The 15198-nt window shown below is 40.5% G+C and overlaps 1 protein-coding gene across 1 annotated transcript in view; it reads left to right on the top strand.

Annotated features, from left to right (window-relative positions):
- LOC146833606 (cytochrome P450 2D15-like) overlaps nucleotides 1–15198 on the top strand; it is a 565139-nt gene that overhangs the window by 210841 nt on the left and 339100 nt on the right. Inside the window, exon 5 of the mRNA XM_085601485.1 lies at nucleotides 8880–9053. Within this exon, the coding sequence (XP_085457611.1) occupies nucleotides 8880–9053 (174 nt within the window). The remainder of the gene's footprint in view (nucleotides 1–8879; nucleotides 9054–15198) is intronic.

Here is a 15198-nt window from a genome sequence, read left to right as displayed (position 1 = left end):
TGTGTATCATTCTGCATCACAAGGAATTTGAAAAAGAATTACTGCTGTATTCGGTACTACTGGGCAACAGGGCACTACAATTTCATTTATTTTATGCAGATCCTGCACTATCCGGTACTTCTCATTAGGCTTTTTGATAGCTATGATAGGCGATTTACAAGGACTGCTCAATATTTCCTTTAGGATTCCCTGATCAATCATTTGATCAATTACTGGAGCAACTCTTTCAATTACTTCTGGACTCATTTTGTATTGTGGTGTGTTTGGGTACACAGCGTCATTCTTTACTCTTATCTGAATTGGATCTACTCTTGTCATCAATGCAATTCCATCTGGGGTACAATAGATGGTGCAATTCATTTTGCACAGCAAATCTCTTCCCAAGAGATTTACCGGATTTGCGTCACATTCCACAAACCGATGCATGTCTTTGAAGTTTCCAATATGAACTTCTATAGGATTTATGACTGGTGTTCGAATATGTTTATTCAAGACTCCTACAACTTGGATAGTTTCTCCCGAGAGGGGTAGGTTTGGAATTTCTGCTGCTCTCACAGTAGAACAGGTAGCGCCAGTGTCCACTAAAAATGTTATATCATTCCCTTTTAGTTTTCCGTCAACAAATGGACCTTACTGATCTACCGCTATAGATGCGCCAAGTACGCACTCTTCCTCCCCCCTCAGGCACCGTCATTGAGATGAGTCTGAATCATTTCCATTGCATTGCATCCAATATGGCTGACTCACACCTTTATTCTTACCAATCGGGTCTCCTTCGTGATATCTGGAGTTCACATTGTACCTTTGCACCTGAGCAGTCACATGACTCGAATTGGGAGCTTGTGGCACCTGTACCTGTTGCGTAACTATCTACTGCTGTTGCTGTAGATTTACACCCACCTCATTCTGCTTCTGTGGAATTAAATTTTGTTTTCCCATTATTTTTGTTAGCAGTTCTACACTCATTCCTCCAATATCCAAACTTTCTGCACGCATGACAAGGGAATTTCTTCATTGCTTCTTCCTTACTCATTTTTCCCTTACCCTTACCTCCACTGAAATTCTGCCCATTTTGACTCTGTCCATTTGTTTGACTATTACTGTTTTCTTGCTGTTCAGCTACCTTTACTTGTGCCCACATCATTTTCTCCTTTAACTTTTTACGTTTACTGTCAATTTCATCACTGCAATACTTTGCATACCGTAGGATTTCATTCACTGTCTTGCTCTGCCAGCAAATTAAATGCTGTTGACTCATGTTACTAATCTCCGGCCTTAATCCGAACACAAAGCGATACACAAAATGTCCCATATCTTTATCTCCAATATTTTCAAACCCACTATACTGTTTTAAACACCTGAAGCAGTCATTCATAATAAGCATGAACTGACTCTTTAGGTTCCTGGGTAGTTCTGTCAATCTTAACCCAATCTGTTTCTTTTGGAGAGATATTCCCTTTTAAGAAAGTGATTACCTGATTATACGTTTTCATTACTTCTTCTGATGGTGCACCTGTTTTAGGATCCCTATGGTTTTCCTCTTTTGGCCAATCAACAGTAATCTTACACTCTGTCCATAAATCAGCAGGAACAACAATATCAAATAATCCATCTAAATCCTTTAGCAAAAATTTCAACACCGTGACAAACCTATCTACCTGTTTATACCATTCAACCGATTTCTCTCTCAGCCTGGGAAAATCATTTGTAAAAGACAATATATCCTGTCTTGACCATGGAACATGTACATATCCACCACCTGGTACTTCTCTAATTGGACACACCCTTTCAATCCGTTCAGTTTCTTTCATAAGAAACATAGTCGCTCTTTTATTTGCTGCATCTTCCTTCCTTTTAGACCATCTAACTTACCAACGATCTACATCTCCCCATTTCTTGAGAATATTCATTATCTCCTTTACCTGTAGCCTTTTTCCTGAAGCATTCAAACTTTCTAAGCCTTATTAGTAAAAGCCAATCTGTATAATTTTTGCAACACCTTCGATTTTTCTATATCTACGCCATACTCACTAGCAGCTCCAGATATCTTTTCATGTAAATTATTTGCTCTCCAGGTTATACATTTACACAAAAACAACATTTCTTCCTCACAATAATTTCCTAATCTGTCTGGGCTTAAGGTTCCAATAATCATTTTGTCTAAGTCACCCTTTAACTGGCTCACATTTATACTCTGTGGTTGTGGTTTTGGATTCGTCATTTCTTTTATCCAATTGTTTAACTCTTCCGCTGAGGGACCTGTGGAACTCCCTGCTACTGGAGTATCATTTTGTTCTATTCTTCTAGGCTCAAATTGAACAATTCTCTGTGGGGTCTCAGTTATCAGCTCATTAATCGGAAGATCTAACAAAGTGTTATTCACATTTGCCTGTTCATTCCCACTTACACTATTCCTAACGCTGCTACCTGGCACAGCTAATGCATGTACCTTAGTTACATTCTGTCTATCTCCATACAACGGTACTACGTGCCCAATGGTTACCAGTACCGGCAATGCTTCTGCATTCAAATTCAGCTGATTCAATTTCTGAACCTGTTCTAATTTGGCCTTATTCAACATCTTTGCTTCATTCTCTCTCATTACTTTCCCTACATCTGTAACTTGCGGAGTCAACAGGGTTCCCAATTGCGGGGCACTTGGAGTCACAACCCCTAAATTTTCCTCATATGGCGGAGGTTTTCTATTCATGGATACTTCTATCAATGCATCATCATCAGAATCATTCATATCACCTCTTATACATGGAGTTTCTAAATGGTTTCTCTTTTCTTTACTTTTACTTCCAGTCTGCTCATGAACTGTTAAAACTGGGTACAATCCTTCCGTTACTACATCTCTTCTCCATCTTTTCAATTTTTCATCTCTACTCTCAAAGGGATATCTGAACATCATACTTCTGTAACCTCTTTTACCAATTCTGTATTTTTCACTCTCAAATGCTTCCACTTCCCATTCTTCTAATGCTTCATACTGAGTCAATCTAGGATTAGGGAATAAGGAATTCATTTGGTTCCTCAAATTTTGCAATGTCCTCACATTAAATGTACCATGTTGCGGAAAAGCTAAAACACCATCACCCTTTGTGTACTCAATCCAATTTACCAACCACATACAGGTGTGACATCCTTGTTCTAACATCATAAAAGAAGCAGGCGTTTTGGGAGGCGGAATCGGAATTCCCTCTCTAGTCACAATTGCTTTGTCCTTCTTTGAAAAAATTATTTCTTTTCTGCATTAACTTCATTTTCTGACTCCCACCACTAATGGGTCTTATCATGTATAAACAAAAAACAACCTTTCCGTAATTCTACTCACTTTATTGGTTAACTTTTGTCATATACAAGCACGTCTGACACCAACCAACCAATCACAGCACTGCTACGTAAACAAGGTCTCAACCAACTCTAGCGCGTCTCACGCCATCAACCAATCACCGTATAGTGTACGCCCACTGCCTGACCAATGTCAGCGCGGCCTTTTCTGGCGTCAGTATTACTCCTTCTACTGACCCTCCCTTTGCAAAAGTTTACAGCTTTTTCTCACTATGAGTCCTAATAACGACCAGCGTTAATTTTACCCTTCAGACAAGCTTTGTTGAAAATAATTCCTAAAAGTTATGGAGGGCTGTAGGTGTTATATCTAGGGAAATTTGTATGACAAAGTACTTCTGCAGTGTGATTTCTTTATCACACTCTCCTTCTGCCTACTTCCAGCAGATTCCTTCCCGGGATTCCTCAGGTATCTCCGTACCTGGAGCTCTAGACAACATAGAACTTGACACTAACCCTTTGTGTTAAGAGCCTATAATCAATAATCAATAATCATTACCAAACTAATCAATAATTAAACCGTCCTCTGCTACCATGAAACTGATCCAGCGCCAATACCAAAAATCGATCAGGGACCGATACTCAACAAATCACTATAATGGCCCATACACATTCAACCAGAATCCCTGATGTGCTGGAGTCAATTTGTTTTATTTATTTCTTATTTTCATATAAAATCTCCTTAAACATTTTATTCAAATAACTAATATTAATATCAACTCTTCCTCTACTTGGTCGATGGACCAATTAGTTGAGTAGTTGATGGTAATGATAAGACACTAACTCACAATACATCTGTAAGATTAACCAAAAACTCTTGGTAAGGTTAATAAGTGAGTTTATCTAAAAACTTAATGTAAATGCTCATAATACATCAGGTCACAATAACAAATATTGAGTCTCATGATCCCAAAAATATACAACCTTCATGTTAGACTCGTCATCACAATGACATTATACAAATGAAGGAGTGGACAGAGTAAGAGACATAAGGGTTCAGCAGAATAATTATGCTAAACAGTATAAACCTAACGGAGGGATAGATGAGGAGACAAAAGATTTCAAAGATAAATGCATTGATGCTAAGAACATCATAGGCTAAATGCAAACCTATCTGTCTGTAGGAAAAACCAACCCATGGACCTAGGAGATGACAAAGGTTCCCCAATAGGTGATTCAGGAAAAGCAAAGTTTCAGTCAGGAATAAGATAGGATAGAAACAGCTAGGCCTCTCTGCACAAGAAACCGATGGACAGCGACGTAGCTCCCTCTTCTCTCCTTCCAGCCCAAGACCTCTAAACCACACCCCTAAAGGCACCCCAATTATAGTCTAAACCCTACATGTCCGTTCCACATTAGTTGAGATTTTCATAAAACTTGACAAGTGATTTTGGGGGGTGGGATGTCATACCACGGTGACTTCACTAACATTTGACTATACTATTGTTCCCCAGCCTTTCCCATAGCCTGACTCTCAGTTCTTTCACATAAAATTTACAAACGTTACATTTAGACATTCTTTATTTAAATAAAACATCATCTGCTGAAGTTGTCGTCTTTCACACGATCGATCACAGCCCTTGGCAGGCATTCATCATCACAGCCTTCAACTCTTAGGCATCTTCTGTTTTGTTCAGCGCTTTTGGCTGCTTTGTCCTGACAGTCTCACTCCCATTCCAAGCCCTCCCTTTACAATGGAAAAATTAAATAAAAAATGGCTTCCCATCCAATCCACTAAAACAAATGAAATATAGATATTCATTAATCATATGACATTTCAACCCTTACTGTCTACCATCCACCTGTGCGTTGCTCCCCATTAGTGTTACCTGACATAAGCATATGGCAAAAGTGGCGCTATCTATTTATTTTGAAGCAGGATGCAACATACAAAACACTAAAGTCCATGCGGCCTATTCATGCAACTTTTTTGTTTATTTTTCCAAACCCCAAGATTATTACAATTATTTGTTTACGTGTTATTACAGACATGTGCTAAGCAATCTCCCGTGTTTATGTGTGGTGCACATTAGTTCACTATTTCTACTTATTGTTAGTACGTATTATGGGGGTACTCGATCCAAGCAGGTTTCATCTTATTAATATTTTTGCGAAACCCTGTAATTTTCAGTTTTTATAGTATTTGTTTTTTTACCTTTATCAACTGATGTCTTCTTTGAGTTTTTGGATCCACAACTGATTTTATTCTGTTTGATGATCTGGGTTATACTGAGCTTCTCCTCATACATTACGTTAGCCATTCTCTAAGTTCCCCAGAAGAGGGTGTGGATGGGAGACCAACATGCCTCTGTCCTTGTTTATGTAAGCCCCACTAAGAGGACACAGGTGCAGCTGGACATCTCCTTGTTGGGGGAAACATAACTCCAGCCTTAAGAACCTGCGTTAGTCAGTTGGAGCTTACTGAATATTATGCCTAGTGTACTGGCATAGGTAAACATGGTCAGACTCAGATCTCCAGAAACTGCACTCAAGCTCGAGCTCAAGCTAGAAGGTTAAAGTCCACATTAAGAGTTACCTGAATTCTGAGAACAGCTGCTTTTGGACATTGGTGTAGAAATATGGTGAGATCTGCAAAAGCTGTTAAAATAACCTCATATCCCAAAGCAATGCCACTTTAATAAAACAGGGAAGGAGTAAAATTAAGAAAAAATTGGATGTGCTAGGGACAGATTATTAATCCTCCACATCTCAATGTGGTCTACATGTTTCAGCTATCTTATGCTCAAGTAAGTCGGTAGGCTTTCTGTAGGACCTCTAATTATCAGTTTACACTGCTCACAGCTAGGAAAATCCATTCTGGAACCATATATACCTAATAGGAAGTACATTTATTTGCATACTTTGAGGAATTGGTATGCCATTCCCTGGAAAGATAAAAGGGAAAAAAGAATTGCAAAAAAAGATACATGTGCAATCAAAATCAGTAATTGCTATGAACTAGTCTCAATGTGAAATGGATACTATTGTGCACCCAATGTAAGTGAAAAAGATGTGAAAAAAGGGAAAAGCAATATTCACTTTTATTCATGTACATATAGCCATTTGTATGTGTCATGCACAGTGAACATATGGTGATAGAGGTCATCATCATGTGGTGGATGTAGATACTTCATAGGAGTTTGTCAGATAAAATTACTCCTGCCAGCATACATAGTAAGGAGTGAGCCAAAGTCTCAGTGTATTCAGTTTTTGTTCATTTACACTTGTTTGCGACGGCAAAATGGAAAAATGCTCAATGATTATTAGCTTTCTAATACTGTGGTCATAGGAATGTAGGGGCATATCAGCAAGGGCCGGCGATAATTATCGCTAAGCGCACTTAGCGCGAGGATAATTATCGCCGGCCAACTCTGAATATTATTGTGGAGATAGCGTGCTATTAGCAACGCTTATCTCCAAAGCGATAAAATTCAGAGTGCAAGCTGCCAACTGTGCGATTATCGCTGGAAATGCAGCGATCATCGCACAACTTTTGGCGATAGCTTGCTGATAGGGATACACATACTTAGCCATGATATCCACCTTCCATAGGATATCATGGCTAAGTCAGTTTCAAAGCAGGCGTAAGGAAAGTAGCGATAACAGAGGTTATCGCTACTTTTCTCGTCGCTATGCTTCTTAACGTGAGGCTTGATAATAGGAGAAATGTCGCTTAGCGACATTTCTCCCGTTATTCTTGTGAGGAATGCCCACTTTGCATCTCATTAGAGATGCAAAGCTGGGCGTTAAGGGAAAGGGCGAAAAAGCATGGATTCACGCGTTAGCGTGTCCTTGCTAATAGGGCGTTAAAATTATTGCCGCTTTTCGTCCGAAAACGGACGCAAAAGCGACAGCACTCGGACACACTGTCAATGACTTGACATTGGTGGTCCTAGAAAAAAATGATGATAACTGTGATTGTCAGACTCCATACCACCATTAAACACAGAACAACAGTGGATGTGCAGGTTGTATACCCATTTTTTTTTTTTTGAAAAGTTTTTTATTGTTTTAATGTGCAAGTAACAGCTTAACATCCTTATATCGAGTCACAAATATTTTCCGAATCATTCAATCCCCCCCAACCGCCAATCTATCAGCTCCTTCCCATCCCTGCTCCCCCCCTCCCCCTCCAGTGTGCTCCGTTCCGTATACCATGTTTCATGTTGACTGATCCTTATGGTTTACCGGAAATGTGCCTTCTCTAAGGTACGGCCTCCCTCCCCGTGTTGCCTGGCGCTTTCCCTGTCTAATGCTCTTCCTGGTCTTGCGCTCCCCCTACAGCTCCCTGTGGCCCGCCATCCAAAAGAGGTTCTGGTTCATCTTGCAAGTCTCTGACAGGCCTTCGCAGCGCCTCTACTAATGCCTCCCAGGCCCGTGCTCCTTGTGCAGGTTGTGTACCCATAACAACGGACTTAATGTCAAGATACTGTGGCTTCAAGTTGCAGGGGACAACTAAGATCATACCCATCCTGGAGTGAACTACACACCAATACACTTATTCTTGTTTAGAATATATTATTGTCTGGGCTACATTCTGTACCACTGAATCCTAATCCAGATGTACAAAAAAGGTTAAGGGTGGTATTCTTCATTTATTGGTTTTATATCTTGCCCCTCAATGTATAAAGATCATATCTATATGTAATTATTGATTTCAAAATTTAAGGGCAACATTCCCTTATCAACCCAGCTAATCACAGCCACAAAGAGGTGATGCACTAGCAGTGCTCCCCCTATGAACAGCCCCCTGAAGGGGTAAAAGAGTCTGCAACTGCCTGCACAGTAAAAGCTCGAGAGGCTGATTCCAGCAGTCGCTCTGTCTTTCGCTAATGTGCTGCCCTGAGACAACACATTGATTTTAATAGGGTGCAATTTCCCTGTTTGCACTCGGCACAACTATTTAAAGGGGCACTGTGGGGACAGTGCACTCAATACATAGCACTGGCACTGAAACCCCAAAGTAAGTATGGATGGAAATTCTCTTGGCATAAAACACCATTGTGTCTTCGCCTTAGAATTTATTCAAACATATGTTAGGCTAAAATCATTTCATTTCAAATAAGGTCCATGAGCTCGGATAAACCCCTTAATGGATTTATCAAAATATTTAACAATAATTTTTTAAGAATTTACCTAGAAATTTATTTTTCATGAATTAGGAGTAAGAGAAAATAGGCATGTCTCATGTGTCACAGGTATAACTTTCAGACTCTGACATGAATTTCACATTCTTGAGATCATTCCAGTGTTGACTATTTCCAAAAAAGAAGATGTTCCAAGGTACGTTAGAGGATGATATGGGAGATTTTTAGACTCCACCTACTTACCCCATTTGCATTGAGAAATGTCCATCAAAATAGAGAAATTCCATATTTTTTTTATTTCTCTTACCCCTCCTCTGAAAAGAGCCATTAGCAATTTCTTAATAGACCCCTCGTGTTTTTTTAGTATGCAGTGAGAATAGCATTATGAAAATTCCATTGTAGTTGCTCCAGCATAATCTTTCTTCTTATTGTGCCCTTCAGTTGATAAATGTGATCCCTGCCTTGATCCATGTCCCTGGAGTTGCCTCTGACCTTTTCAGAGCACAAGACAATATCTTTGACTTTCTGAGGGGCATCATCACAGAGCATAAGAAGACCTACGACCCAAACATGAAGAGGGACTTTATCGATGCCTTCTTGGAGGAAGTGGATAAGGTAAGGGATGTACCCTGACATGTATAGGCATTTTACTAGAGGTAGGGACTAACTTTATGTAACATTACTAGAATTTGTGTTGTGTTTAAGTATACAAAAGGATGATACAGTGCTGATTCAGGCTGGCAAGCACACCCCTCTTTGCACCACCTGTTATTATTTTATCCATTTCTTTATTTCTTTTCTCTGGCATGCCAAGTGGGCAGTCCATCATCTTGTCGATTAGCCAGGACTTTTGTTGTCCACTCTGTGCCCTGTGAGCTTTTAGACAATCACCCTTGTATGACCACAGGCACTAGTGTCAATGGCATACCTTCACTTTATACTTACATGCGAGTATGAACTCCAAGAAAATGTCCGTTGCTTTGCAGGTACCCTAGATGTGTTTGTTGCTATTGTGTTTGTTGTTTTGTTATCTTATTTTCATGTTCAAGAAAAATTAGGCTTGCAACCATCTTTAAGAAACTTAAAATGATGCAAAGTATCTAGTGTTTGCAAGGATGTTTTATCATCCTCCATTTGAGTAAATATTGATAATATCCATCTGTTAAAATCAGTAGCTAAAAGCCAACCAACACCGGATATCATATTAATAAGGAATTGCACTGAGCCTTGTCTGTTTCAGGTTGTTCTAGGCTTCTTCCAAGGTTCACAAACATTACAGTTCACAAATATGACAACACTGGAATGTTGGGAGTGCCATTGAAGACAATGAAGCAGCATCAGCCTATATGAACTGCTGTAGGCCCGCTGCTCTCAACATTTCAATGTCCTAATACATTGCCTCTGCTGTTCTCTTTCCGCAACCTCTTGGAAATATATTAATTAGGCAGAGGAAAAAGAAAGACTCAGACCATACAGGAGGACACATGCAGCCTTACCTCTTTCTTCCTCCTGTAGCTCAGTGGTTCTAGGGCTTCAGATGGAGGGTGGGGCAACTGCTGCTCAGATCCTGGGTCTCCCTGGCTTAGCTGAACTACAAAAAGGAGTTCAGACAAGCCGCGGAGAACAAGGGGCTGACTTCAGCCCCTTTTCACAGCTCTTGCTGTAGCTCTGCACGCAGCTGTTAGCTGTAGAATATTCAAAGCTGAGAACAAAAGTCTTCGGAGCCGAGGTGTTATAGTTAGCTCAGGTAGCAATAACTGCTGAATTTCACTGGTTTTGTATGAGTGTAATCTGAGCCTAAATATAGCGCCCTGTAACCTTTGGGTATTTTCAGTGAATTTTGAAGGTTTTTTAAATTATATTTCCTTGCTATACTTCCCTGTAACCGTTTGTTTTTTCTGTGAATTTATAAGGTTTTTTTAAATTCTATTTCCTAACTATAAAAATCCTTGTAACCTTTGTTTTTTTTAGTGGATATCTACATTTCTTTTAATGTTATTTACAAATTGTAACCTGTAACCTTTGGGAGTGAGTGCATGAGTGTCTCAGTGGGTATGTGTGTGAGTGCATGAGTGTCTCTATAGGTGTATGAGTGGGTGTGTGAGAGTCTGGATGGGTGTATGAGTTTCTGAGTGGGTGCATGAGTGTCTGACTAGGTCTGTGAGTGGGTGCAAGAGTTTCTGAGTGGGTTTGCGAGTTCCTCCATGAGTGTGTCAGTCAGTCTGTGAGTGACTGCATGAGTGTCTGAATAGGTCCGTGAGTGGGTGCATGAGTTTTTGAGTGGGTGCTCTGAGTAGGTGTATGAGTCTCTGAGTGGGTCTATGAATTGGGTTTGAGTCTCTGAGTAGATCTGTGAGTGGGTGCATGAGTGCCTGAGTAGGTTCTGCCCATTATCTGCTTGTTTTCTGCCTTTTTTCTGCTTACTTCTGACCTTTATTTTGCCTCTTTCTGCTCATTGCTGACCTTTATTTTCCCTCTTTCTGCTTGTTTCTGACCTATATTTTGCCTAATTGTGTTCGTGGCTGGCCTTTAATTTGCCTCTTTTGCTTGTTTCTGGTCTTTATTTGGCCTCTTTTTGCTCGTTTCTGACCTCTATTTTGCCTCTTTCTGCTTGTTTCTGACCTTTATATTACCTCATTCTGCTCATTGTTGACCTTTATTTTTCCTCTTTATCCTCATTTCTGACCTCTATTTTGTCTGTTTCTGCTTGTGGCTGATTTCTATTTTGCCTCTTTCTGCTTGTTGCTGGCCTTTATTTTGCCCCTTCTGCACATTTCTGACCTCTATTTTACCTCTTTCTGCAAGTTTCTGATCTCTATTTTGACTGTTTCTTCTTATTGTTTGCCTTTATTTTGCCTCTTCCTGCTAACTTCTGACCTCTGTTTTACCTCTTTCTGCTCATTGCTGTCCTTTATTTTTCCTCTTTCTGCTTGTTTCTTACCTCTATCTTGCATCATTCTGTTCATTGCTGGCCACTATTTTGTCTCTTTCTGCTCGTTGCTGACCTTTTTTATCCCTTTTTCTGCTCTTTTCTGACCTTTATTCTGCCTCTTTCTGCTTCTTTCTGACCTTTATCTTGCCTCTTTCTGATCACTGCTGACCAATATTTTGGCTCCCTCTGCTTGTTTCTGACCTCTATTTTGCCTCTTTTGACTCTTTGCTGGCCTCTATGTTTCCTCTTTCTGTTAGTTGCTGACCTTTATTTTCCCTCTTTCTGCTTGTTTCTTACCTGTTTTCCCTCATTCTGTTTGTTGCTGGCCTCTATTTTGTCTCTTTCTGCTCGTTGCTGACCTTTATAATCCTTCTTTCTGCTTTTCTCTGACCTTTATTCTGCCTCTTTCTGCTTGTTTCTGACCTTTATCTTGTCTCTTTCTGATCACTGCTGACCAATATTATGGCTCCTTCCGCTCGTTTCTGACCTCTATTTCACCCCTTTCTACTCTTTGCTGGCCTCTAATTTGCCTCTTTTGACTTTTTGGTGGCCTCTATGTTTCCTCTTTCTGTTAGTTGCTGACCTTTATTTTCCCTCTTTCTGCTTTTGTCTGACCTTTATTCTGCCTCTTTCTGCTTGTTTCTGACCTTAATCTTGCCTCTTTCTGATCGCCGCTGACCTCTATTTTGGCTCTTTTTTCTTTGTTGGTGGCCTTTATTTTGACTCTTTCTGCTCGTTTCTTAACTTTATCTTGCCTCTTCCTGCTCATTATTGTCCTTTATTCTGCCTCTCTCTGTTAATTTCAGGCCATTATTCTGCCTCTTTCTGCCCGTTTCTCACCATTATTTTGCATCTTGCTACTCTTTTCTGACCTCTATTCAACCTCTTTCGGCTCATTTCACGTGGACCGCAGGGGAAGCCTTAAGGCCCCCATGGTCCCAGCCGGCAATCCGAATTTTGCGGAAGCTGGCATCGCTGTTACAAGGAGGGAGCTGCTGGAAAGGCAGATCTGTCCAAGCAGGAGTAATCATTTCATCTCCGTCTTTGCCTGCATGTCTATGGACAGAGAAAATGATGAAACCTTCGCTTCCAGCTGCCGAGAACACTTTGACATCTCTCGCCCTCTGGAACCAGAGTGTTTTCTTTTGCTCTATGAGAGCTACTACCTCCTGCCAAGCTAAATTAAACAGCTATTACCCAGGGGTGAGCACCCTGAGACATAGCAGGAGATGGTTATCCCCAGGGTCATGTGTTGCTCCAGGAGTGAGGCTGCACACCCCCTGCTTCTATGTGAACAGGCTGCCCCTAGGAAGTGGTGGTCCCCGGGGCCGAGAAAGGCCCAGGAGAAGGCCCACTTCTTATAAAACAAGAAAGCCCCGGCGTGGTGCTGGTCTCCGAACTCCCGCTCCCTCAACATATTTACATAAAACCTAGGGAGTTGGTGGTCCCCAGAGCCCAGGGGGATCTGTGTTGCCCCCTGCACCATTTTACAATTAAAGCCCTGGAGAGGTGTGGTCCCCGGCGCGCCAGAGAGGTCAGCGCGGTCCACCTAACAAAAAATGGCATTAGTCCCTGGAAGGTGGCGGTTCCTGGGCATTATGAAGCCCTTGGGGAGAGGTCCCATGCGCCCCCTACTTTTTTAAAAATTGGACTCTGCATGCCCCCTGGACCTTGCCCCCCCCGTTGATCTTAGTAGAAACAAGAGTGGGAGCCCGCATTTGATTTTGAAACATTTTTGCCATGGATTCATGGCTCCATCGCAGTGTTATGTAGTGGAGTTTAATTATATGGTGTGCTGTTGAATTTTGTGGTATGATAGTGAATTATATGGTGTGGATAGAATGTATGTGGTGTATTATGTAATTGTGTTGTTCAGAACAATTATGTGGTTTGTTGTTGAATTATGTCTGCACAGAAAACACAAAGTTTGTTTAGGAATGTTGTCTCAAAAACTGCCTTTGAGTGGTGATGAAGCACACATTGACTAGGCCAATAGCTCTTGAATTGGTGCTTAGCCTTTTGGCTTTGTCAATGCTCGTTGTATTTTATCATGGTTTTTGTAATATTTATTTATGGGTCAATTAGTAGAACCTCAAAATATTTCTTTGGCCTGAAAATGCATGCAAGTACTTTGTGAGTGAACGTGCTCTTTGTGAACAAGCAGATTGCCCTATGCTGGATGCTGGAGTAGGCAGAACACAAATTTAAATTATACAACAACATACCAGTGACTAATGAGGGCTGGATGGAAACCCCAGTATTATTTCAGTTCTAAAAGAGTCTTGGCTAGCGCATTTTTGAAGCCGATGGAAAGGTCTATTTTTAACATCGGTGCCTTTTGGGACATTGGATCAGTGGTACGAACATGATATACCTTTTAAAGCCATTTGTTCAAATATACTGTTTGTGAGCAAAAACCCTCTCACTGTTTTTTTAGCATGCCAAGCTGGTAAACAGTTCGTGAAAGCATAAGCAGGTGTAAATATTGCACAAGTTTTGTAATACATTAAAATACTGTGAGATGTGATTGGGTGAGAAACCAAGTCTCATGCTGTGCCAACCGACAGAACAGCTGATTTGTGTGTTACAGCTTTGAAGAGGTGTCATTTAAGCGCAATCCAGAGGTATATGTCACTACACACATTCGCTCTTACTTTCTGCATTTCTTGAATAAACGTTCCAAACTCCTCATAATATAGACATTAAATACAAAAGAGCTACTTCCGCCTTCAGCCCAGAAGCACAGATCTCTTAGCTAGGCAGATCTCAAGGAAGCAATTGAACTCACAGCTTCATACTTAGCTGCCCTGTATAATGAGCAGAAAGAGACCCATGCAGTTTCTTCTACACACATTTAGAGAGCATGTGGTGTGATACATAAGTAGTCTGGTACCTATAGGATTCTTTACATCTGTCATCTTGTCCCTAAAAGGGCACTGACAGTGACACTCATTGAGGTTTTTAGAAAGATGCTAACACTCAGAAGAGTAAAAATGAAGGAGGAAGGGAGCCCATATAACCTTCTAGAGCCTAGGCTACACCGCACATAGTTGCAAGAAACAAAAAAAAGCTCAAGCAGGAACAATCTAGAGGTTTTTAAGAGGAACGACTTACCATTTGTCACCTCTGGTGGTAGAGAAGTCAAACTCACTTAGTGTACACACTTAATTACTAATTCACCTAAGGAGGATTAGAATCTCCTAGCTGAAAAAGGGCATTACTGTAAAGCAGGTCACAGCAGAACAATTTTTTTATTCACTGTTTTATATTATTTTTCATGTTCAAAATCTTTTGACAAAGTGTAACTTAAAAAGATCATTACATATCTACACAATAATGACACAGTACAAAGAAAACATCACATTAGCTTTAAAAATAAGTGAACACAAGTAGCCGCAATGGAGGATTATTTACCCTTTTATGACAATAACAATGAGAGAATACCGCCATCAGGTCTCAAAATCTAATAGATTTATGACCATCTAATGTATATTTTGGAAAATTGCCTCAAATGACATCTCTATGGTCACAACCTCAATAAGTTGCATAAATGTTTCCTGAAAGATTGAAGTTGATCCTGGAAAGTAGGGGTCAACGCATTTCAGCCTCCATTTAATGCCTCCTCGAATCAAAGCGGGACCAGGATTTTGGTTGCACATTACCCAGCTGAATTCTCGGATCACCGATATGAACGACCTTCAAAAACTGAGGACTGCTACGTCCCATTTACTTCATCAATCAAAGCACGTTTGTTTTTAAAAAAACAATACCTGCATTACCGGTGTGGCCTCGAGATTCCATCGATTCAATTAGTTCTCAAGCTAAAAT

This window comes from Triturus cristatus, chromosome 4_2, assembly GCF_964204655.1.
Source record: "Triturus cristatus chromosome 4_2, aTriCri1.1, whole genome shotgun sequence".
Classification (NCBI taxonomy): Eukaryota; Metazoa; Chordata; class Amphibia; order Caudata; family Salamandridae; genus Triturus; species Triturus cristatus.
The sequence above is the reverse complement of the archived record's forward strand: the minus strand, read 5'-3'. Positions and strand labels throughout refer to the sequence as shown.